General features: G+C 49.1%; 1 protein-coding gene across 11 annotated transcripts in view; it reads left to right on the forward strand.

The window, feature by feature from the left end:
* Positions 1-26,270, forward strand: part of Agap1 (ArfGAP with GTPase domain, ankyrin repeat and PH domain 1) — a 445,290-nt gene that overhangs the window by 165,933 nt on the left and 253,087 nt on the right. For all 11 annotated transcript variants that reach the window (XM_031368368.1, XM_031368370.1, XM_031368366.1 and 8 more), the window contains 3 exons: positions 8,491-8,576; positions 11,212-11,353; positions 14,471-14,605. In XM_031368368.1, coding sequence (XP_031224228.1) covers positions 8,491-8,576; positions 11,212-11,353; positions 14,471-14,605 — 363 coding nt within the window. The remainder of the gene's footprint in view (positions 1-8,490; positions 8,577-11,211; positions 11,354-14,470; positions 14,606-26,270) is intronic.

Here is a 26,270-nt window from a genome sequence, read left to right on the forward strand (position 1 = left end):
GACCTAGGCAGAGACACTTGTCTTGTGTGCTGCTGAACCTCAGGCCAGCCTGTCCCTGTGACAGTAATATCAGCATATGTGGCTAGAAGTTTCTGGCTTTTTGAGTCCCACTGCTTATTGATAAACATTTAATTTTGAAAATAGCTAACACTGTGAAAAACAGGAGACGAAGTAATGAAACACAGCAGTTGTTTTTCGAGGGCCCAATGAGTGAGCCAGCCGTGCTGAAAGGACTGTGTGTGTGGCCGCTGGGGAGGGTGCTTGATGACAGAACAAGTCCACGCTGCGCCTGCCCTTCACACGCTGATAGGAAGAAAGCTTAGGTTGCATGAAGTAAAGTTCAATGCCTGAATAGAACAGGGCTCCTAAAGAATTGTCCCAACCCAAGTGTTGGGTCACCATCCACTAGAAGTGACAGTGACATAGTACATGCTTTGGAGCTGGTGGCAGGGGGTGTGTAGATAGGAGTCCCCAGACTTCCTCTAGGCTTTGGAACTGACTCAGAGTTTGGTAAAGGTGAGCTGCAGGAACCCTCTGCACTCGGCCCTCATGTCCCACCAGGATTGCTGGCTTCTTCAGCACATGCCAGCTTGGGGCCCACACACTAGCATCTAGAGTGCATAGACCTTATTCCAAGATGTTACAGATGCAGGATGGTCCTGGAGGAAGCAAGGTCTGTCAGGCTTGGGCTGAGCCTGAGGCCCAGTAGCTCCGGCCCTGGGAAGAGGACACAAGGACATCTTTCTTCGCCAGCTCTGAAGGGGAGGCTAGTGTGCTGGTGGTGCTCCCCAGTGTGAGGTGCGGGTCCTCTCAGTGGAGAGTCCCTTTCAGGAAGAGCAGAAGCCTTGAGGCAAAAATGGATGCATTCCTTCTAGTAAATACCTTACATGGGTTTGCAACACAAATGATGCCCCAGAGACCCGGGACAGAATGAAGTGACCTTCAGAAGAGTAAATGCGTGCGTCTACAAAAGGAGTATTCAGAGCGCAGACTAGCGTGTGGCTCAGTAGCAGGGGCTTGGCTAGTTGAAGCCCTGGGTTCAGTCCTAGGCATGGGAGGGAGGACCTAGTAGTAACCTTCAAGACGTGGTTACCTGGGCCTGAACTGTTGCTGCCTGTGAGCTATGAAGAGGTTTTTACAACGAAATAAAAACAAACATTGGCAGAGCCTGAAATGCCCAGACCTTTTATGGCAGTAGCTGCTTACGTTCTCCAGGCACAGCTCAGTGACAGGGGCCGTCTGAGAAATGGACACGTGGACACCACTGGATGTCCTAACAAAGCCCTAGGAGAGCAGTGGTGTCGCCTGCACATAGAACCTGGGGTTTCAGGCTCCAACTTTGTTGCCCTTGGCAAGCTCTGTCTCAGTTCCCAAGCTGTTTCTCTCTGTCACATTTTAGACACTGGGCCCTGCATGCTGTTGTTGGCCCTCAGTTCTTGCCAAACACCTGCCTGCTGGTTGTGCTACATTGAGGTGTCAGGCATTGGTACAGTGTCCTTCTGCAGCTTGGCTTTTGTTTTCTCCTCTGGGGTCAGTTCACAGACTCCTCCCCTCTTCTCTGTCGCTTCCCCCATTGTCCCTCCCCCACTGACTCCTCCCCTGATGGGATGTTTGCCCAGTATTTTGTTCTTATGGTTTCCACTTCACCCATGTGGGCATCTCTGTTCCATCATTCTCTTGGAGACTGGGGCTGTATTGGCTGTTGTCTTTGGTGGTGGGGGGAGGTATATATGTGTCATTTAGGGTTAGCAACACTGACTAGGGCCCCAAGACCAAGTGCTAGTTCCTCAGAAAATGCCCTTGTGTGGACCGCTATCATTTGTCTCATTAGCTGCAGGGGAGGACAGTACAGGGCCCTGAAGAACGTTACGATGAGCTATGTCACCAGCCTTGACAATCATAGTGTCCTGGCTACCTCTGATTGCCTCCCCAGGAAGGTAACTCTCTCTTGGTTAGAGACCAGGGTCCTGCTGCCCCTGTGCATTGGCTGAAGGCTCAGCGTCCATTGTGTGTCCTGAGCATAGATCATCACTGCCTTCTTCTCGGGTTGCTGCGGGGACAGGCCTTGCTTCTGTAGATGGGAAGCCTCTCGCATTCACTTCTAGGAGCCAGCAGTGGGAGAGGGCTCTGTTTCTTCAGTGGGGCCTCAGGTTGTTCCCACAACCTTGCCCTGTGCCATACTCCTTCTCTTGCCACCCCTCCCCATCCCTCACCTTTCCCAGGAATGGAGGAGTCCACTCAGGCCCTAGTTGTGATGTGCCAGCCCAGCTTGGGACTAAGGTGTCCCATCCCCTTCAGAACTTTTTCTGACAGGGACTTCAGTTAAGTGAGGCCACCTCGGGTCACCCTCCTCCCAATGACCCACAGAGACCCTGACAGACTCTGTGGTTGGCTCCTCACTTGCTCTTAACACACCACTCTTGTCGTTTTTTTGTTTTTTATTTTTTTATTTTTTTTATTTCCCACCATAAGCTTAAAAAAGCATGGCAGAGGAAATCTGTTTTGGTTAAGTTTTATAAACGAGTGTGTTACCAATAACCTCTGTTCCCACTGTAAAAATACTATGTGGTCCAAAATTCCTTTCAAATATCACAATACTAAACTTTTCCAGAGCTCCAATCTCATAAAGTACTGGCTTAAATATTTTTGTCATAGTTTAAAAGCTGCATTAATTTTTAAAGGAGCTTGGCACATTTGTGATTAAGTTTATGTTCCCTTAGGGAGAACAGAAAAGGCCTGCAGCCCACAGCATCTCCCAGTCTCCTTTGCTTTAGATAATAAGGTGACCGCATTTGCAGGGACTTTCCCGCATCACCATGAAGCTGAGGGGAAAAGACTGATCTCACCAATATCTACTTAGAAGTGAAGTGCAAGAAGAGACCTGGCAGCGTCCCTGTCTGCTCTTCCCTCTTGCCAGGGTTTAGGCTCTGGGCCAGCTGGTACCTGCTGCAAGGGCCACTGTGTTAGGCTCAGGGGTGAGACTGAGCTCTCCCCTTGGCAGTGGCACCACAAAGGCAGCTCCAGCGCAGTGTAACTTTAGGTCCTTCCTTTTGCATGCCAAATCAAAGATGGGCACAACCACAAGAGAACCTGATGGTTTCGGCAGAGGTCTGTGGTCTCGGAGGCACAGTGATGGTTTTAGAGCCGTAACGCCCCTGATGGGCGCTTATTTGAGAGAAGGCTTTCTTGGCCCCCTGCATCCTCTGTCAGCCCAAGGCTGAGGAGAATGACACTTTGCAGACAGGGTCATATTAGGGTCATGTGGGACTTGGTAATCACATGGAAGAGGACATTCAGGGCACCAGAAGCTCCGGCCTTCCTTCCGGCCTGTGGGAAGGTGGGAGTTTCTCTGTCCCTTAGTGTCTAGAGGGCTTCCCAAAGGCTCTGGACTGCTCTCTGATGCTTGTGTCACAAGGCAGTTGTGGAGAATAACTCAAGTGGTGCTTGTCCATGTCACTGTGAGAGGCCTCTTGTCTTTGTCCCCAGCCTTCCTTGCTTGGACAACTGTTACAGATACGGTATTAGCGTTCAGTGTAAGTATTGGGAATGATGAGACAGGCAGACATCTGTGGCCTTACTTACGCCAGGCAGTTCCTTTTTTTGGAATAGGAAAATTCCACTTACTGTTATTTTACCCCTTAATGCAGAACTGGACAGAGATGGGACCCTGGCCCAGCATGCAAGAGGAATAAACCGTGGCAGCTCCTCCCAGTGTGAGCTGAAACAGAAGGAACCCAGTTATCTGGCATGTGGTGTCCCAGATTTAGAGCTGGTTCCCACAGTGAGAGTCTCAGAATAGTCACCTTGAAATTGGCTGAGGTTGGATGGTGAGAAACACCCCTAATCAGACCTTTAAACGTATGTTTTAAAGCCAGAGAACACAGCTGTGCTCTTCTTTACCAGCATGCTGTTCCCTCACTGAATAGTTTTCTGAAGTGCTGGCCATGCGTATTGCTGAGCAGAAGTTTGTCTTTCCATGCCCCTGGCTTGGGGGAGAAGTCAGGATGCTGGGGAGTGGGGTGTTAGATTGGTAAAGTGCTTGTCACAGAAGCAGGAGGACCTGAGCTCAATGCCCAGAACTCATTTGTTTTGTTGTTTTAAACCCAGCTATAGTAATGCATGCTTGTAACCTTTGTACAAGAGAAGGACAGGCAACTCCCTGATCCTGACTCACTAGTAGTTTAGCCTGATGAGCAAGCTCTAGGCAGCAAGCATTGCTGTCTCAAAAAGCAAGGTGTGGGGCCGCAGACCATCAGCACCCAAGGCTGACTTCTGGCAGGTACACACATGGGTACACACACACATGATAAAAGATCCAAGGCCACACAAAGGCAGCAGTAGCTGGGAGGTGCATGTTGGAGGTGAGTCAGAGACCTGAGGTTGATTTAACTCTAAGCTTGCTTCTCAGAGGTGAGCACACAGCGCTGCTGACCAGATTCAGTTCAGGAAGTTATGATGGGCCACCACACTCAGCATGCTGAAAAGGGAGCCTTGTAACCAGGGAAGAGTTACTATGAACAGGCAAGGGCCTGCATTTCCCAGCATGGGAAGTTGTTTCCCCAGTTGCGGTCCTGTCAGTCAGCACCATAGAGTGGGACAGATGTACAGCCATCTAAGTTCCCAGTCGGTGGGCAACAGTGTGGGGGTCTGAGTAAGAGGACGACCCCCCTTCAACAAGACCCCAGCACCTGCACACACAGAAGGGGTAAGCAAGGCACAGATCACACATCCATCAGAGAGGTCAGGTGTGTATTGGTGACACGTTTTGAAATTTGATGTTAGGTCATCATAACCAATAGTCAGGGAAGTTGACAGTCGTTCTCAGCACAGCTTTGTAGTAAGAACATGGGGCTAGAAATGGATGGCTGGATAATGTAGACCTATAAGAAAATGACTTGGCTTTGGGTATTAAATAGACACTTTAGATCTATAATTGGGTACTTAAATATATATGTTGGCAGGACACACACACACACGTTGGAATAACAGAGAAGACTCACATGACCTCCAGGCAAAGATGGCATCCCGATTCCATTAAAAAGTATTAAAAATGAAATTGGAATTTAGTTATCTTCTGAAATTTTTGATAGAAAACAGGATCTAATGGCCAAGATAAAATGGCAGATTTGAATTTAAAAATAGAACAGGCATCTCTACTTTGAAAGCCCCAAAATCCAAAGTATCCCAGAATCCACAGTAGTTTTGATTCTCAGAGAACATCAGATGTTCAAGTGAAGGGGGTTTGGCTGGTGAAGACCGGGTGATAGTCCCAAAGCTCAGACTCTTGTATCTCAAGAGACATTTCAGATGTGGGATCCCGAACTCAGAGGAGAGGTGCTATAGAGGCAGCCATTTGCTGCCAAGGACAATTCCCTCTTTGGGTGACCATGGAGGACATGTGTTAGTGTGTTACTTTGATAGGTTTCTCAGGACCCAGGTGTGCCTGTCCCCCAGAGCGACTGAGTGGTAATGGTATCCCAATCAGTTGTAAATGGCTTCTCACAGCCAGTGTTCCCAGGCCCCTGGCTGGGTTTTAATCTCCTTGTATTACACATCTGGGTTCAGGGCAGTTCCCTATATTTGTTTCCCAATTTGGCTGAAATTCTGAACCCATGAGTGTTCTTAAGAATGATGAAGTGTTGAAATAGGAGTCACGTGTTCTGTATCTGGGATGTCAGCAATATCAGAGTTTGCAGAGGGCTTTAAGGTGGAAGGAGGCACCTTCCTCTGTCTGGAAGTGGCGTGGATGTGTCTGAGAGCCCTTCACTTGGGGTCATGATACCTGTAAAGCTAGCAGCCCTCTGTAAAGCTGGGGAAGGCCTGTGAGGGTTCGGTGTGATTCATCTCCCTAGAAACATCTCTTATGGTCAGGTTGAAGGGACTGGACAGGAACTCTTTGTCAGGAGCATGCTGGAGGGACAGTCACTGCACAGAGTCCATGCTTATATCTGGAGAGGGGAAGGGAGGTGACTGGCATTTGTGGGCAGCCAGGGCTTCTGCTGAGACCAGACTCCCAGAGCAAGACAGAGAAGCCTCATGTATTCAGCCTTGGAGTTTACCTCTGGCCACTGGGCAGGGGCTGCTGGGATGACTGGGCAGCACTTCTGGGATGAGGATAGGGACGGAGGTAAAATTAGCCCCACCCCTGCAGGGATTCAACCCAGCAAAACAAACCTGTGCCCTGCTGGAGAGCCTTAGGTGCCCCCACATAACGCCTTCTCCTGAGACTACGGAGCTTCAAGAGCATGCCTTAGACCTGCCTGCCAGCTGCCATGACCCTCAGAACTAGTTTCTCTGTCGGTTGGGCTCTTGCATCACTCTGGTGATGATCACATCATCAGTCTGATCATGAAAGCCAGATCTCAGAGGACCCTGAGGAAGATTTGTAAAGCTCACCCGACTCTGCTTTCCCCAGACCCTGGGGAGTGGGTCTAGCCTCATGTCTGGGTCCAGGGCTAAAAATGAGAGATTTCCCAGAGCCAAGAATGCCAGGTTGCTTTGCAGACATTGTTTTCCACTTGAAGTTTGACTTCCCATCTGTCTCTTCAAGGAACAGAAGGTTAGGGCTAGAAAGATGGCTCAGCAGTTAAGAGCACCGGCTGCTCTTCCAGAGGACCTGGGTTCAATTCCCAGCAACCACATGGCAGCTCACACCTGTCTGTGACTTGTTCTAGTGGATCTGACATACATGCAGGCGAAACAGCAGCACGTATGAAATGAAAATAAATTTAAAAGTTAAAAAAAAAACCAGGAAGTTTCCCCTCTCTTATTTTAAAAGTAAAATCCATGAAGTAATAGTGACAGGCACCCCAGCTTGTGTGCACATTTACCTCTGGGAGCGAGTTCTTTGGCTGTTAGGTGTGTCCTTCTAGAAGTGCGCGCTGACCCTGGGCTGCAGTTGTGAATGTTAGCAGCAGTCATGCTGGCCACTGCTGCTCACACTGCTCACACTAGACTCTGTTTAGTCCTCCAGAAGGCGTCCTTACCGTCTTCCAGCTGGGGCTTACTGTCCTGGAGGGAGATGAACCGGGGCAGCCCTGGTTCACACTCAGTTGGCAATGGTGGTAAAGCTATGCTTTCAGCGGTCATGCTTGGGTGACTGTCTGTGTCAGGAGTGACAGAAGCCTGTTTGAGGAGAGATGTCGACTCCCTCATTAGCTGAAGAATCTATGATTTGGGGATCTGAGGTCACAGAATTCCTCCTATGTATGCCTTTGGCATGCCTATGTGAGGTGTTTTGAAGCTTTTCTAGGGAGGCAGCTATCCTGTCCCTGTAAACCTCACTCTATAGTACACCCAAGCCTTCCCTGTGATTCTGCTCGGGTGGGAGAGCACAAGTGTGTGTCCTTGTATTGCAGTGTGAGGTTCATTGAGTAAGTTGAAGGCGAAGAAAGGCAAGCACAACTCCTTGTTAGGCACACACAAGAGAAGGGAGGGCTGGTGTGTGTGTGTGTGCGTGTGTGTGTGTGTGTGTGTGTGTGTGTGTGTGTGTGTGTGTGTCTGTCCTTGTTTGTGTATGCTTGTGTGGAAAGGGCAGCTAGTCCCTCTTGGCCTCAGGAACCACTTATTTGATGTAGATCCTGGACATCTTTGAGGTTGTGTGGGGAGTGTAGTTATTTAGCTTTGTGATGAAGTGGCAGAAGTGGGTCTGGAAGGTTCATCTACACAGAAGTCCCAAGATGAGAACCGGGGAGGGATGCATACCCCACAGTAAGGCGAGAGCCCTTCCCTGAGAAGACAGAGAGACTGGAGGGCACTCGAGGCCCTGAATGTCTGCGTGCGAGCAGCTTTTGGAGGTGGCATGACTCAGTCCAGCCCTGGCTATGTCGGGGGAGGGGGTCCCTGTGGGTCGTCTTCTGCCAGTGCTCTTAGCCTTTTGTCCTGGCATCCCAGCAGGGCAGGGCCCCAGGTGGTTTCTCACTAGCTAACCCTGTGTGGTCTCTAACGCCTCCCTGTCAGCTGCTGCAGCGCTCTGTCTGATTGTGCAGTTCCATCAGTAGCTGTGTCTAACGTGTGTAGTAGTCGGGCATCCTTCCCTAACTGTGGCCTGTGACTCCGGAGACGCCATCCTCATGCCGTTGTGTGTTTCCCTCCCAAGCACTGGGTTTCCCTTGAGGAGAATACAGGTTCTCAGGTGCTGCTCGAGCGTGGAAAGCTCTCTGGGTTTCGAGAGCCTGCCCTCTGTTTGCCAGTGGGTGAGAATCTCTCCACTTATGTATTAAAGTCTACACTCCTCAGCTGGGGTTCCTGGCATTGCACAGGAGGCCGTGCCTGGTAACCAGAAAGGAGCACGGGTTCTTAGACAAATGTTTAAATCCCAGCTCAGCTCTAAAAATGCAGCGCTTGTGGGAGACACATAAAATCTACTCCTAAGTTCTCCCAGCCAGTTCCCTGCCTGGCCTAGAGTGTATTTTTCCGCAAGCGAAGCCCGTGTCTGTCTGCCCCGCCCCCTCCATCTTCTTCTGTAACACTGTGTTTTGTGTGTGGCAGGTGGCAGGTTCAAGAAGGAGATTGTTGTTGATGGACAGAGTTATCTGCTGCTGATTAGGGATGAAGGGGGCCCCCCGGAGGCACAGGTGAGTACTGCATGCACATCCAAGCCAGACTGATTTTTTGCTCTTTGATAACTTGAACTGAGTCTGGAACAAGAAAAGAATCAAGTTTAAAATAAGGGAATTTAGGGGCTGGAGAGATGGCTCAGTGGTTAAGAGCACTGACTGCTCTTCCAAAGGTCCTGAGTTCAAATCCCAGCAACCACATGGTGGCTCACAACCATCCTTAATGAGATCTGATGCCCTCTTCTGGGGTATCTGAAGATAGCTACAGTGTACTCACATATAATAAATAAATAAATATTAAAAAAAAAAAAATAAGGGAATTTAGGTACCCAGGAAGTTTGGGTATGGCTTTTTTTTTTAAGTTCAGATGTTTTTAAGAAGGAAAAACAAGTACATCTGCTCTGAAATATGACTGTCATAATGGCTTCTAGAAATATTTATACATACAAACAGATCATGTTTTGATCCCCTCTCCTTTGGTTGATCTCAGAGCAACATCGTTTTCAAAGTCTGCTGGATGGAATCAGGAGGTTTCTCTGGCAGTTGACAGGAGTGGGCATCCCCACTCCTTGCCAACCCTTGGCTCACATCATTCCTCACCGAACCCTAGACTACAGTGCACTGTGATTCCCTTGAAAAAGCTCTCAAAAGACAGCATCAACACTTTTATCCGGCTTACTTTTCTACTGGCACCATGATTTTCTAGTTAAGTGGAAAGTGCCCAGAAGTAGGCACAGCCCAAGCTGGCTAGGACAGCTCACACCTGCTAGGACAGCTCACACCTGCTAGGAGAGCTCACACCTGCTGGGAGAGCTCACACCTGCTGGGAGAGCTCTCACCCACTGGGATGGCCCACACCCTAGGATGGCTCACACCCTCCGGGACAGCTCACACCTGCTAGGACAGCTCACACCTGCTGGGAGAGCTCTCACCCACTGGGATAGCCCACACCCTAGGATGGCTCACACTCTCTGGGACAGCTCACACCCGCTGGGAGAGCTCACACCTTCCAGGACAGCTCACACCTGCTGGGCCAGGGAGGACCATGGAGAAGGAGGTGCAGATGTTCCTGGTTTCATATGAGGGGCTGCGATCTCCTGTGAAGCATTAGGACCACCTCCTGTGCTGGCAGACAGGGCAAGGGATTTTCTTTTCTGCCTCGTGGAGGAGACCGTGTCTTAGTTTCATGTTTTTCTTGTGATAAAACACACTGGCAATGTAACTTGGAGAAGAGGGTTTATCTGGCCCAGAATTCCAGGGTACAGTCCATTGTGTCATGGGAGTCAGAACAACAGGGAACTTGAAACAGCTCCATAGCTATAGTCAAAAGCAGGAAGCAGAGGATTAATGATGCTCGTGCTCAGCTCACTTCATTCTATACAGCCCAGGACCTGCACCTCTGTAGAATGACTCTGCCCACAGTGGGTATGTCTTCCCATCTCTTTGGTGATCATAGGTTTTGTCAAGTAGACAGTTGATACCAGCCATTTACCAACCAAGGTAAAGGCTCCCCTCCTGGCAGGGAAGAGAAAGGCACTCAGTCACATGAGCCCCAGGCTTCCTGTGCAGGCAGCCACCAGTGTGTCCTGTGTATCTGACCGTGTCTGAGGACCTTCTCAGGAAAGCTTCCCCCCAAGCTCATACTGACCTGTGTGTGTGCCATTGGAACTTGAGGTCTGTAAGTCTCTTGTGTAAATATTCCACATTGAAACGAATATGATTTGATGTAAGTAGCTGTAACTTCGCATGCAGGCACGCACGATTAATTAGGAGCTCTGCCTTGGCCCCAAGAGCTTCCCCAGGTTAAGCTTCCCCAGGTTAAGTGTCTTGTAGAGAAAACAGAAGGAGATTGGGGCTCCAGCCGAGCTGTAGTCAGCTTCTGTGAGAGTGGGTGGCTGGGCACTGCGGGGAGCCCCGTTCCTTCCTTAGGCTTTGCCCTCCCAAGAGAGCTGTTGTAAATAAGATGATGTAAGAGGCCTGGGTATAGATTAACCTTACCACTCCCCTTTTAACTTTCCTACAAATAAGTAGTAATTTCCCAGCAGGGAGCTGAGTGGGTTTGTTTGGTGGCAGCTCAGCCTCTGCTGTAGCAGGAACTCTCTGGGAAAACACACAGTTGGTCTCCGCTGGTGTGTGCTGTGGGCACCACGACTCTTTTGAGCACACTGTGTGGGTGCAGAGGAGGAGTCCCCGCTCAACTTGAAGTCCACTTAGTCTTTTGAAGGTTCTGTGAAGGCTGTGTGGACTGACCTCCAAGACCTGTCCCCAGATGGGGAGACTTCAGGGCACAGCTAGAGCCTTCTGTCTGCAGGGTGGGGTTTAGCTGGTCATGCCACTTAGGATCACTGTGCCCACAGGGAGACAGGAGGCCTGGGTCCTCAGAAAGAGAAGGGGCCTGGTGTGTGTGTGTGTGTGTGTGTCTGTGTGTACATGCACATCAGTAATATGCCCACAGTGCACACAGCAGATGTCAGGCAGCAGCCAAGGACTGTCCTGGAGCTCACAAGGGTCAGGCCTCACAGCCTCTTCCTGGCCCCCCTGAGCCGCCCTTCTCCATCCCTCTCTCTGCCTGGGCCCCACTGAGCCGCCCTTCTCTGTCCCTCTCTCTGCCTGGGCCCCACTGAGCCGCCCTTCTCCGTCCCTCTCTCTGCAGTTTGCCATGTGGGTGGACGCGGTCATCTTCGTCTTCAGCTTGGAGGATGAGATCAGTTTCCAGACCGTCTACCATTACTACAGCCGAATGGCCAACTACAGGAACACCAGTGAGATCCCATTAGTGCTGGTGGGGACCCAGGGTGAGTTCCAGCCCTGTCCGGATGAAGGTCTTGTGGGCATGTTTGCAGTACAGAGGGATTTGGAAATGAACCTGAAGCTGGAAGTGAGGGCTGGGGCTGAAGTTGCTTTTCAGAGTAAGAACTACCATCACGTGGCATTTTTGATTGGTTCTGTGGAGACATCATTCATTCCCCCCTCCTCCCCCTACACTCCAGGTGCTTTAGGAAAACTTATTGGCTCATATTTTTTCTACATTATGATGTCTTAATTGACTTTTGCATAAGACACCTTTTAATCAAGTTGTTTTTATTTATTTCTATTACAACAAATGTGTGGTTTATTTCGACTTTCAGTACCTCTTTGTTACTAGCTTGTGACGTACAGTTGAGCTTCGCCTTCACCCTTGTTATTTCCAGGATCTCTCATGGACTCTCCTTTCCTACCCAGCAGCCCCTTCACAAAGGCCACAGGGTCCCTGTGGCTCCAGTTAGTACTGTCTTTCGTGTCACTTAAAACATGGCCTCTGAGTAAGGTGATTGTCACACAGAATCAGGCAGCATCCTCAGCCCTGGTCACAGACTTGCTTTCATGAATTGGCCACTGGAGTCCAGCCAAGGTTTTAAGCAAAATTGTAGTATCCGTTCCCGGCCTCTCTAAATTTTGAGCTGCTTTTACTATTTCGGTTGGAATTAGTAAATCTGGTATTTACCAGCCAAAGTGCAGTCAGGGTTTGAGAGCCATGTAACGAGGCACTGCCTGCCTGCCCTCAATGTGTCACTTGTAAAATATTAGAGTTGTGTTTCCATGGAGACCACGATTCCCCTCCTTTTTTTGTTGGATGCATGTTGTGGTCTCTCTTATTTCTGAAGCCTGCAAGCACCAAAGTCTGCCACCCAATCTTAAACCAAATTGAAGACTTTTTTGTTCCTATAGCTCCCTCTGCTGGTCACCTGGAGACAGTGCTTTGGTTTTTAATGTGCAATTGGCCCTCCTATCTTCTTGGGTCCAAAAACAGGGGAATTAAAATACAGGTGATATATACATGTAATCATGGCACTAGGGAGAAAGACAGATTGCCACTGACGGCTGGCCTGGGCTACAAAACTAGACTGTCTCAAAAATACAAAGCAGAGTCCTGGTGTGGAGATCTGTGCCTTTAATAGCACTCTGGTGGATCTCTGTAAGTTCAAGGCCAGTCTGGTCTTTGTAGCCAGAAGTCTGCTGTACCGAAGTTGTAAGCTTTGTGCCTGGTACACTCGCCATCTAGACATTTTACATAACGCAGGCAGATGTCACAGGTCCTGTTTAAGGGTCACACCCTGTCATGGAAATGACTGGAGCATCTCTGTGTGTGTGCCCCAGAAGTCCTGAAACCTGCTTCCAGAGCATTGGCACTGTGCATCATGGTGACATGGTTAAGGTACCCGCTCCGGAAAGTCCTCAAGTGGCGTTTTCCCCTCAGCTGTCTCGGAGCAGAGGAGAGCAGTTCTGAGTGAATGTTTTGCCTAGGACCCACCGGGCAATTCCCAGCAGCGGCCTGGTGTGTAAGAGTAGTGTGGGCCTGCATCTGAGACACAGTGTTCCCCATTGTGGCCTCTCTGTGGCTCGTGGCTGGGCTGGAAAGAACAGATTTGCATTTCTCATGCCCACAGCGTTTGTTTCTGTTCGTGCAGTGGAGTGGAGTGGAGGAAGAGTCCAGGCTTTGGCCCACACCTAGACTAGAGCTAGTGTAGCCAGGCAGCCTGACCTTTGCTCTTCAGTGCTCTGGAAGAAAACAATGAAGACTGGATGGAAGTCATGTAGCCATGTGTCAAGGGTCAGTGGACATAGGACTTGACCTTGATCGACCTTTTATCTCAGTGTGGGACCAGCTATTCTGGGGTCTTGCTTGGACCTTGTTACTGAGCTGAGGGACCAAGGGCACCTGTGGCAGGAAGCTGGACTGTGTGTGACTTCCCCATGATTTGCTGTCACTACCCACCTGTTACATGCTCAGTGGACTCCTGAGGTACCTGTGTCAGCACTGGGGATGTAGGCAGCAAGGCTCTCAGGTGACATGAGAAGGTACCTAAGGTTTCCTTTCTGGTGGCTAGGGTAGGTGGATTTAGAGGCCAGGAGTTGTTAGGGTATGAGAGAGCCGAAAAACCCTTAGGGCTACCCAACCTTCAGGAGGCCAGGAGGCTGGTGCTGAGAGACGGTGCTGAGCTCAGTGTATCTTCTAGGGCAGGAATGGCCTATGCTTGTTCATATGGGAGCACATGGGTGAGTGAAGGGCCCCTCCAGTGCTCATTAGACTTGCTCTACTCCCGAAGACTTGCCAGTTAGACTGATTAGAAGGAGATGCAGCGTTAGGACACTGCCAAGTTAAAAGTGGGTGCATGAGGGGGCCAGGTAAAGCTGAGCTGAGCTGGGGGCCCAGGAGCACCTCTGTGACACACTGATCTGAATTCGTATGTGGGTGGGGTATCTGCAGTTTATTGGGGCCCCAGGCTGGATAAAATGGGAGCTGGGTGGAGGCTTGGTGACCTGTGCTTCCCAGATTAGACAAAGGCTCTGAGAAATTAAGGCTTTAAAGTTGTTTCCTTCCTATTTTACTTTAAAAACAAAATGCCTGCACCTTTACAAGGGACCTTTTCCCTACTTGTTGTAGACATATATATCAGATCTACTTACTTGTTGGGCAAGACAAATGGACATATTCTTTGGTGGGCTGTATCTGAGGGACCTTTATTGGGGAGGATGTTGTCACATGGACACTTAGTGTCCCAAATCACACATTGTTTTTGTTTTGTTTTGTTGACACACCAAGTGAGCCTAAAGGATAGGATAATGAGCCTCTCTCCAGAAGAGCCTTGAACTCAGTCCTCCTACCTCGCTCAGCCTCCGAAAGGTTAGGACATGTGTGGCCTCCTTGCCCCAACCGTTCTGTAGCTTGAGTTGAGCCTGATTTTGAGGGTGAACTGTTTTCAGAATCCCAACTACTGGGAATGACCTCTCCACAGCCTTTGTTGGGTTTTGAGTTTCAGGGGCCCCCCAGAGCTACAGGAAGCACCTGGTTGTGGGGCAGGCTTAAGTCACATAGGCTCTAAGTCATGGGAAGCCATTGCCAATGAGCATCGTGTCCTTATCTATTTCAGATGCCATAAGCTCTACCAACCCGAGGGTTATCGATGACGTCAGGGCCCGGAAGCTCTCCAATGACCTGAAGCGGTGCACGTACTATGAGACATGCGCCACCTATGGGCTCAACGTGGAGCGGGTCTTCCAGGATGGTAAATGGCCAGTGTCATGACTTCAGGGGCTTTGGGACACACGCTGGGAGAACAGTCACACGTGGGTGTGGGGACAGAAGCCTGCCATGCAGTATGTAGAGGGCAGCGTTGGCAGCAGCTCTCAGTTCCACTTTCAGGGGCTGTGTGTTCAGAGGAGGGGCTCTGTAGACCAGTCGCTGATGGCATCTGTGTGTCACTGTGCAGCCTGCTCTGCATAGGTGAACCCATTACTAAAAGCTCTGCCAACTCCATTGTGTGCATGTTCCTGGCTATAATTGCTCATTCTTATCCAGCTGCTATCTTTCAGGTGAAGGCTTATATATTTGACATTTGGTCCTGGGGAAATTAAACTGAAAGAACTTGAGTCTAAGGGAGCGGGCCAGCCTGAGGAGCCATACTCAGTTATTATAGACTGCCCACTTCTAGGGACAGTGGAATTGGTGGGGAATTTACCTGCAGGAGCTCCAGGCTATGCTAAGGGAGGCTTATTCATGTCAGTAGTGGTGCTGCCGGCTGGTGGGTTATGAGAGAAACCTATGATAAAGCAGGGCTGAGGCAGGTGGGGACGGATAAAAAGTGGTCTTTGAGGTCCTATGAGGGCACGACAGAGCTCGTTCCTATTTCCAGAGGCAGCTGGTTGTGGGCAATCAGCCTGAAGCCCTTTAGCCTAAATATGTGTGGCAGTCCAGGGCTGTCTCCTTGGTTCTGTGTTCGAGATTGGCAGGGAGCAGAGAAGGACAGGCCTGAGATCCTTAGGGAAGGGTAGAGTCAAAAGCCTTGCTGTTCACAGACCCGAAGGAAACTTGTGCCCAGCAGCACATTCGGGAAACGGGGGCCTAGAATGTTATCTAGCCTGTAGAATGCCCATGTAACATGCGTGAGGTCCTCAGTTCAGTCTCTAACACTACATAAGCTGGGTATGGTGGCACGTGATTGGGAGGTAGAGGCAGGAGGGTCAGGTACTAAGCTACATTGCAAGTTTGAGGCCAGCCAAGGCATCTTGAAACGGAAACTGTGATCTTCAGATTGTTTGGCTCAATGGCCTGAGCTATCTCACTGATTATTCAGCTGAGAGTTGGGGCCCAGCTCTTTTTCCTGCGTTGTACTTGAGCACTGGGTGACATTGCTGCCCTGTGTCCTGTCCCCTCCTGAAGCAGCCAGGCTCTTCCAGAAACTCGCATCTCTTTCCTCTTCTGCCTCTCAGATGGTGACCTGCTCTCTGTGCCTTGGTCCTGATCTGTTCCCTCTGTCTCCGCATTTCACCCTTCCCAGTGCCAGATCCAAGGAAGCCCAGGACTGCCCTGAGATGCTGCATGGGCCTCTGGGTCATATCATCCCTCTCCAATTCCTGTGTATCCCGGGCCTCCTCAGGCACCTCTGCCGGTGGTGCACACGCATCAGCAGCCTCCCTCCTGTCAGCCTCATGGCCTGAGTTGCACTGGGGTTGGCTCCCCTGGTAATGGGGAACTGTACAGATTAAGCAGGGAAACACTGGAGGTCTTCCCACGGTGTGGCACATGGCCCAAACACCTGTGTGAGCTGACCAGGTTGACTCAACTTCTGTGGATGGGCTTTACAGCCATCTGCTTAGGGACTGTAGATGACCCAGAGAAGTTTCAGCAGAGACTCCATGCCTTCCAGCCCTCGGAGAATGATGGCTTCTCACATGGGCCTCCAGAGGATGCTTGTGTGGGTTCCTTCTTTTCCAAGACTTTCTGATTTTTTATATGTATCCTATTTAGTGCTCATGAGTTTTCTATAGTGACAGGAGCCAGTCCTACACAAATTGTCTTGCAGATTGATATTAGGCACTATCAAGGTTATGGCACTGACTGGTAGACACCAGGGAAACCTTTCTATTTCCGTTCATTCCTCCACTGCAGCAAATTCTCATGGGGGGGGGGGTTTCAAACAGCAGATTGATCACTTTTCCTCAGAGGTCTTGGTGCAGAAGGCCTAAGTTCAGGGGGCCTAGTGAGGGCCTGCTGTCCTGTTCAGAGTGTCCTCACTAAGGCAGGAGGGGGCAGAGTTCAAGGGAGGAATTTGAGCAACACAGATGCTCTGTTCCCAGCACAGCAAATGGCTCAAGGTTGCACCTGGAAACCATCTGTGGGATAGAGACAGCCCGTTGTCCTCTCAGGGAGGGGATGCTGCGGAGGGGACTATACTCATTCCGAATACCAGGACAGTGACATAGTACAGGAGTGCTGGCGTGGACCCACTCCCCGCCCTCTCCCCGTGGACACATGGTGTTCTTGGGGTCTGTTGCCACAAGCTTCAGATTTGAGTTCATCTTACTTCTTATTTTAGAATGAATGCACTAAGTCTCAAAAGGAAAAATATCCGTGGAGCCAGGACATCGAAACACAGGGCAGGTTCAAATCTGTTTGTCCATAAAGAGTTTTCATCTGTATGAAGAAGGACATTTCAAAGGAAGATTGAGGCTCTCCTTCATTAATATGGTATTTCCATGTTAGGTGTTTCCTTTTACTTGCATCATACACTCCTTTTATTGGGACACAAGTCATATTGTCTTTCTATTTAAAGAGCTTGAGGCATATAAGGCTGTGAATTCTGCACTTGGGAGGCTGAGGCAGGAGGGTAATGAGTTGGGCTATGTGGCAAGATCCTGTCTCAAGAAAGAGAAAGACAAGGGATGCGACTCAGTGGTAGAATACTTGGGTAGCAAGTGTGAGGCCCTCAGTTCGGTCCCAGGTGCCACAAGAGTAGATACACAAGTATACTTGAGACTTAGGGATAACAAACAGGATTACATGGCCAGAGCCTGGACTGCATGGCCAGAGCCTGGATTGCATAGCCAGAGCCTGGACTGCATCTGCCATTTGAGCAGACCAGAATCTTAAGCCATAAACAGACACTGGGCCATTCTGTCATTTAAAAGCATCACATGGGGTCCTTAGAGTCCAGGTGCATTCCTCTGTGTGTGCAGCTGAGGAAGGCTGAATTGCCAGTGTGGGCAGCAGCATACCCGGTGCTCCTTCCACACCAGAGTCTGTGTTCCCACCAGCTGGCTGGCCAGCTTTAAGAGAGTTCTTGGTGTTTCAGTGTGGCCTCTTGGTGTCCCAAAACAGAAGGTGAATTGTAACATGGGAAGAGAAGCAGAGTTCTGTCGGCTTTGCCTCTGAGCCTGTGGCCGATGTGTTGTGGTCTGTGCATGGCACTCTGGGTGTTCTGTAGCCTGAGGTCTGGAGGGGCATGCCCGCCTGTCCCACTACCCAACCTTCACTCATTGCTCACCTGAGCTCAGCTTTGCACTAGGTGTCCTTGGCTAGAGACTGGTGGGATATGGAGTGAGGACCCATCCATTAGGAGGTTTGAGTCCCCCAGGGAGGATGATAGTCTCTTTGAAGTGTAAGCTCCATCTTGCCTGAGTTGGGGAGGGAGGGGTATGACGGGCCAGGTGTCCTGCCCTCTCCCCCTCTTCTCAGCCTGGGATATGTTGGCTGGTGGAGTAGAGCAGATCCACCATGGGTTCCTTTAAGGAAGCGCTGCTCTACAGGAGCAGTGTGGTCTGTTTGAATGGATCCAGCAGCTGACAGGCCTCAGGCATTTGGCTCCCTGGCTGGCCAGCAGCACCTCAGGGAGGTGGCCAGGGCAGCAGTGGGTTGCAGGGTCACCTTGGCTGGCGTCCTCAGACTGTGTACTTCCTGGCAGGACTTGCTGTTTGGGGTGTCTGGGAGAACAGAAGGTGTTCGCATGAAATCCCCTGAAGATTTTGTGTCTTTGTTCTCTTAGGGTTTAGATGAATACATGAAAATGAGTTACAGAGAAGCTAGGTTGTTCCTTCAGACACGGTTTCTCTGTTGCTATGCTTTGTTCTAAACCAACGTTTTGCTCATTGGTATGGATGTTTAGTGCTGCATTTTAAAAATCACTTGTTTTGTTGTATATGCATGTGTGACAACATGTATATATGAGAATCTGAGTTTATGTAAGAGAGTGTGCATACATGTACATGTGTTTAAAGACAAGGTCTCTTGTGGCCCTGAGCACCTCTGGGCTTACGTATGGTTGACAATGACATTGAACCATGTTCTTTCGGCCTCTGCCTCTCAGGTGCTATGATTGCAGATATGTGTCATCACCCTCACCTAAAAGGAAAAAATTCTGAATGATCTTGTCTTAGTCGCTGTTCTGTTGCTATGAAGAGACACCGTGACCACTGGAACTTGTCAGAAGGAAAGCACATAATTGGAGCTGGCTTACAGGTTTAGAGATATAGTCCGTTGTCATCAAGCAGGCAGACATGGTGCTGGAGAGGTAGCTGAGAGTTCTACATTTGGATCCACAGGTAGCAGGAAGAGTGGCTGGGCCTGACTTGGGCATTTGAAACCTCAAAGCCCACCCACAGTGACATACTTTCTCCACCAAGGCCACACCCCTTAATCCTTCTCAAGTAGTGCCACTCCATAATAACCAAGTATCCAGATATGTGAGCCTGTGGGGCCCATTCCTGTTCAGACCACCATACATCACTTATGTGAGTCCTTTCCTACCTCGATCTGTTGTTCCTGTCAAATGGAACATTTCCACACTGGATTCATGAGAATGGGAATCCCCATGTCAGAAGGTTTTGGACAACCTTGCTTGAGTCCCTGCCTCTCACTTGCCAGGGCTTCCTTTGCAGGCTGATATCTAACACGAACAGGCATCTGGCAGAGTGGTCCCCATTTTGGGAAGGCATGTGATGATCCTCTAGTTTAACTCCACCATCCTAGCGGGTCACATTTATGCTTCAGTTAACATTCTGGAAAGTATTTTCTTAGCTGTTCTATCCCTGCCTGGTGACAGCTTGCCTCTGTGCAAATGCTGGCTGGGGACTCTGTGCAAATGCTGGCTGGGAGAGGTCACCTGCCTCTTCTTGGTTGTGCCGTCCAAAGGCATCTACTTTTCCCACAGACTGGCATTGGGTACACAGAGGAGTACCTTCCATATCACACATCTCCAGCTGCCCAGTCACAGGGTGGCTGTGTTGTGCAGCCTGATGGCACATGCTGGGCATTGTTATGTGCATGTCCTTGTCTGGGCTGGAGCCTCTAAGACCATTGTATTGTGCTGGCACCACCGCTCTTTGCCAGTACTGTGGCAGAGTGGTAGTGGTCTCTGGGCTTGTCTGGTCCTCTCTTGCAGTCAGCTTCATCCTTATTTGGGAGTCATTGGGGTTATTATGTAGTTATTTCTGTTACTGTTGTTTTTCTTCTTCGTTTATGGAAAACTAAATGTGTTTTGTCAAAAGAATACATTCAAAAAAGATTTTTCATCTTTGGAAGCAAGCAAGCAATAGATAATCTGAAAGTGTTTGAGGCATCGAATGTAATTGGAAGGAAGAGCTAACGAGCTAGGCTCTGTTAGCATGCTCTGCTTGGCAAATACCTTTGGCACACATGAAGGTATTTGCTCCCAGTGTCTCATGGTGCTTCTGGTGTTCCACAAAGCTGCCATTTCTGATATCTGCCTGCACTTTCCTATGTTATCACTAATTCTCCTGACCCTTGGTACTGAAAACTTGTTGAAACTTCCTGGATTTGTCATGACTGCATCTCCAGTCTCTAAACTGTTAACCACATGAAGGCCGGCTTTGTGGTAGGGCGGGATGGAGCAGGTCTGAAGCTTCAATGACACTTGGTTAAGAGTCAAAGGTAGCAAGGGAAAATCACTCACCCCGTGAAGGCTCCGTGCGGTTGTCCATGGCTGTCTGTCATGGGAAGAGAGTGAAAGCATGCTTCAGGCTCTAGAGGCAGCCAGGGAGCCTCCTCAGATGACTCCTGAGGTGACTAGCAGCCACCTTGCTGTGACCATCAACAGTGAGTGTCTCTGGCAGTTATGGCCTGCTGGCACCTCATAGTACAAGCCAGTGGAAATGAGAATCAGCAGCTTGTCTCCCAGGTAGTCACATGGGCTAGGGTCCAGCAACTCTGGCTGCATGGAAACGTCACATCTGATCCAGCCACAGGTGGGAGAAAATGTGATAGGTCAGGGTGGACGTCTTTCTTTGTGCTGTAGCCATGTGCATGTGTGATTTAAGTAATCAATTTTTCATGTTGTATGTATGAGTACTTTAGAAGTCTGCATGCCATTTGTATGTCTGGAACCTACAGGGGCCAAGAGGAGGTGTCAGATCTACTGGAACTATTATAGGTGTCTATGAGCCTCCAGGAAAGTACTAAGGATCGAACATGGGTCCTCTGTAAGAACAGCTAGTGCTCTTATCCACTGAGCTGCCTCTCCAGCCCTGCATAGATCCATGTTTATGTTTATGTATAGTGGCTGTTTTTATTAGACACGATATTACCAATACCCTATATAGGTCTGTGCATCTTCAACTCCAGTTAATTTCCTATCTGTAAGTAGCCTCACATATCAGAGGGATCCACCACAGACTGAATTACTATCAATACTACCTTCAGCTTCTGCATAATAAAACATAGAGTCAGAAACTTTAAGCATGAAAAGAAAAATCTCAAATAGTTTTTGAAAAAGCATGGGCTCAGAAATCCTGATTTTCTTGTTAAGGTCCTATGACATGCCCTGCTGGCGACCCACACATTGCTAGAGCTTCTGAGACAGGAAATAAACAGGGATGCATCAGGATGAAATTACTTTATGTGACACTGAACTTTTCCAGAGCGAGCTGGGATCTGTTTAAGGTGATTGTCCTCGAACGAGCCCTGAGTTTCTGAATGTTATTATTTCAATCATTTCATGTTATGAATATGCCTGTTCTTATTAGGCCTTCCATTTTTAGCTCTGGTCCATTGGACTGTTCAGTAGACCCAAAAGATGGACTTTAAAAGAGGAATTCATTCCTTAGCTTGTTAGTTGATTTGTCTAAAGTCACCCATGCAAAATGGACATGTTTCAGTGGGTATTTGTCATAATGATTGTTAAGGCCGGTGGTCCATACCACAGCTGCTGCCCTAATGTTTCAGGTCATTCTGAAACCTGGTCATTCTCTTTTCCTTTTGGAGACAGGTTCTTGTGGTAGCCCAAGCTGCCTTTGAATTTGCTGTGTAGCTGAGAGTGAACTCTCAACCCCTGAGTCTCTTTCCTCCACCTCTCAAGTGCTGGGATTACAGGTGTGAGCTACTATGACTCCTTTATGTGGGACCAAATATCAACCTGGCTTCGGCTTCGTGTATGCTTGGTGGTACTCCTCCATCTGAGTTCTAGCCCACATTCTTTTGTTTTGGTTTTGTTTGAAGATAAGGTCTTACTGGGTAGCCCTGGGCTGGCTTTCACATGTTTGTAGCCCTCACACCTCATCCTGGTCACTCTTGAAGAAAGGCATTCTTCTCTGCCTTAATTTAGACAGGAAGTGTCACTGGAGGTCTGGTGCTAACATCTTGGCCTTCACTTTTGAGGTGACTGAACCTTTCAGAGCGCTTCAGGCCCTTGTGGGATATGGAGGAGATGGTCCCTGCTTTTTCATTCACACTCGTGGAGCAAAACAAGCAGTTTGGCACTACCTGTTCCCAGAGGGATGTGACCTCCCCTGAGGACAGAGCATCAGGGCCCAGTGAACCACGGGTACACTTCTCTGAAGCCATGAGCCCACACTAACCTTTCTTATTCATAAGCTCCCCATCTCCATTTGCTACAATGGCACACAGTCGGAAGACAGCAGAGTCTTATCAAAACATCCAGAGACAACAGTGACTTTTTGTTTGATAGCATTATGGGTGGCATAGAAAGGGAAGCTGTGGTCTGTGACAGCTTCTTATGCCCAGTCTGGAATTCTTCAGGCTCTCTTCTGGGGAATGCTCTGCACATGGATGCTTGTATCCGCGCAGTAATGCTCGTGTCAACTCTCATGCTGCCAGAATTAGATCATTAAGCACACTATTAGAGAGTGCTCTCTGTTTTGATTTTCATGTTAAGACTCATGCCTGGCTCATAGAATTAATTTTATCAATGACATAGAAAATGGTTATTTTAATCTGAGTCAGTGCCGAGGCATCAGTACCATGTTTTGCCCCAGGATTTTCCCCTAATGACTTTCGCCAGCTTGAATTAGCTTGATGTATCATTAATGCATACAAATGGCTTTTATTTTTGTTCATAATCTGTTCATAATGCTACGGTGCTCTGCTCTTCCTAATGTTTTTAAAATGATTGAACAGTGATGTGCTTTTTGACCTATTTAGCCCTCTACAGAGGCGCTGATCAAGAGAATAAGAAAATGTCACTTAGCTAGGACAGTCAAGGACTGTTATAATCTGTAGCTGAGGTTTTCCACTCATTTGAAGTCTTGCACTTGGTAACCCTCTGCTCTGAATAATCTTGACTCATTAAGGCACAATCTACAAAGGCTTGATTAGCAGCGCTTCGCTCGCCCAGTTCATGGAAGAGAAATAAACATGTCCCTCCGGATACAGATCTTGTAAGTTGGAAAGTGTTTCTCATGATGGTTTCTTCTGTAACACAGAGTGATTCCAGCCAGGCGTTGGCCCCCAAGCGTTGGGGAGTTTGGAGTAGATGGCTGGATTGATGATGACCTGGATTCCCAAAAGATGAGCTCTGGATTCTGGGGTCAGTGTGACAGAGGCCAGAGAACAGCTTTCCATTGGTTCTGGGAATTGAACTTGGGTCGTCGGGCTTATGCAACAACTGCTTCTACATGCTGAGCATCTTGATAACCAGAAGAAAAGACTTGCTCGATGGCCAGCTGTGGTCATGAGGGCTCCCTTCCTGGAAGGGTACTGTGGGGGATACACATGGTTGGTGCCTCCAGGTGCCACCCCTGTCTCAGTCAGTTTCCTTGTGTGCTGGCCCCACACTGAGAACACATCTCTGGGGCCTTGTGTCCCAGCCTAGCCTTTGCTCAGTAGATGCCCAGAGCAAGTTCATAGCAAAGACGGTGAAGTGCTTACTGTACGCCTGCAGTCCTGCACCTACAGCGCCTCAGTCAGCTACAGAGGCTGTGCAGGCTGTGTTCCAGGTGCAGACTGTAGGTGAGTTTCTTGTCTCAAATCTCAGGCTGCTTCTGTACTAGGACATGTCCCCATATTTGCACCAAGATTTTTTAATATGTGTGAAGTCACTTCTTGCCTGGTTGACAGGCTGGATGACTTTTAGAGGTAGAGAGATGCAAGGCCTCGTTTGGCTTCACCTGACCCACTTAGGTGAGCAGTTGGTACCCTGTTCGGGTGGGGGTATGCATACTCAGTGGCAGAGCAGGAACATTCAGCTCTCTGTATTTTGGCTCCAGTGTTACCTTGGTTTTAAATGTCCTACAGAGAGCCCTTTATTCTGCATTTATCTACTTACTTTTTGCAGTGCTGGGGCTCACGCCCAGGGCTCTCAAACAAGCCAGGTAAGCACATAACCAGAATCATGCCCTCAGCCCACTGTGATCAGGGTCTAACCTGAGCCAAAATGCTTGAATCTCGTAGTGTTTCATAGAATCAGAACCTTTTAGTAGTTCTGCAGACTAACTGGCTTTAGCCAGCATGCAAACCAACGATCCCCATCCAGGCGGTTTCTTCACAGAATCTACAAGGTAGGCAGGCAGGGTTGAGCACTATTGTAATCTAGCGAGCTGCCACTAGGGGGTGCCAGAAGCACTTAGAATATTTTCATTCTGGATTTTCTTTTCCCTTTTGCTGCCATGGTGGAGAATACTGACACATTTTTTAAAAGTTGAACTTTAGGGTGTACAGGTTAAACTGGACCAAAGAATCATGAGTTCGATCCCTGGGACCCACCTAAAGGAGGAAGGGGAGAGTTAGCCCCTTCAGTGGAGTTGTCCGATTCCTTCACCCATGCTGTGGCACATACACACCCACATTGACACATGCATCATGCATACACACCTGCGCACAGTATGATGGTAAAGTTTATGGCTTTTTTCCTTCAGTCCTACTGAAGCAGCAGAGATCCCAGGACCTTGCTGGCTCATCTTCTGCCCTCTAGGGTGTCATTACAGTGGGAGCCCCTGGTATGAGGTCAGGGCAGTTAGGAAGGTGTTGAAGACAACTGCTGTGAAACCTGTTATGTGACTAGCTGTTGAGCCCCCTGCTACCTCACCCGGCTCACTGGGGAAGCTGGAGAAGAGGCTCCCTGCCATCTCTGAATCCTGTCTTTGTCAACATTGCTAGTTGATGTGGGAGTAGTGGCAGCCAGGCTGGCAAATGAGCGACGTTTGGCCCTGGGAGACTTTACTCTCTGATAATGTTATCACACTGTTATAAATTCACATTTACTTCTAGTATGATAGATTTCAGTAGATTTGGGTATATTTTGTATCTGCTTAGAAACATTTTAGCACTTCTCCAATTAAAATATATTAGGAAAATAACCAGCAAACACACCAATAAAAAGTGGTCTGTTAACCCCCACCACTAGACATAGCATTTTCATTTAGTTTAAGATAGGTTCTCCTGTTTCCTGTGCTGGCCTCAACTTTATATATGGATGCTCTTGCTCATCCTGCCTCTTCCTCCTGCGTGTTAGGATTGCAGGTGCCACCACACCTGGTGTATGTGGCTCTGGGTTCAAACCAGAGCTTTTTGCATTGCCAGACAAACACTCCAAAAACCTGGCTGTAGTCCTAGACTAATGTTTTATGGTTAATGTATTCTGTTGAATTTCTAAAACTTCTAAAATAATTTTGGAAGTGCTAGAGAGGTAGCACAACACTTAGGGGTGCTGTGGTTTCAGAGAGCCAGAGTTCAGTTCCCCACACACATTGGATGCTTCACAACTGCACTTTCTGTGAAGCTCTTTAGGGACAGCTATCGCTGTGCTTGAACCAAAGCTAAGACACCTCCCTATTGGGCACAGCTACCCACCTCTTAGGCTTACATATGGCATTCGTTTGTGTGAAGCTGCTCTTATCACAGAGGCCTAGCCCAGCTGCCCAAACCCCACGACATAGCAGATGTCAACACAGCTAGGATTCCCAGAATCCTAGGTTCCCTGGATCCCTAGATCTCCTACTAGAAGAAAGGATGGTGTGGTGTTTGTCTTAGCCTGGCCGGCAGCATCCTCTCAGCACCTCTTCAGTGGGTGGCTTTGCTCAGGGTGACCTGAGTTTATCAAAGCTGAAGAGGTGCTAAAGAGCTCTTAGAAATGGCAGGCGCAGAGCCATCACAAAATGAAGCTGTGTGCAGCTTAGAGATTTCCTGGACGACTCCTCTCTCCTGTGTCCACACTGGCTGTCCCCCTGGAGCACACAGCAACCTGTGTTCAGATGAGAAACCCAGGCAGCACCCATCACTAGGCTACACTGCCTGCACTGGCCTGCTCTGTCTTCTACTGTAGGAGAGAAAGTGGCACTGGCACCTACCCAATCCCAGCCACTAGCATGCTTTGGTGTGGCCTTGACTTCACAGACTGGGACACACACGCTTTTCCTGAGTGCGGCCAAGTGGCCTAGTAGTCATGCAAGGAGTATTGTTGGGAAGGGTTATATGCCCAAAGCAGAGGAGCTGAGGCACCTGAGGCCTGCTGGATCCCCTTGGCAAGTACAGAGCTGAATCAGTCCTGGGGTGGTGGATTTGTATTTGTTACACATGGGTGGTGGCTTTGTGGGTGCTCATCCTCACGGTACCCGCTGCCTTCCCACTGTGGTTTCTTACCACGGACCGGGTTTCTCGCGGGGTCCCTGTTCCGCGGGACACGGGATTCTGGCCAGGTGGGCACG

This window comes from Mastomys coucha, unplaced genomic scaffold (genome assembly GCF_008632895.1).
Source record: "Mastomys coucha isolate ucsf_1 unplaced genomic scaffold, UCSF_Mcou_1 pScaffold14, whole genome shotgun sequence".
NCBI classification, from domain to species: Eukaryota; Metazoa; Chordata; class Mammalia; order Rodentia; family Muridae; genus Mastomys; species Mastomys coucha.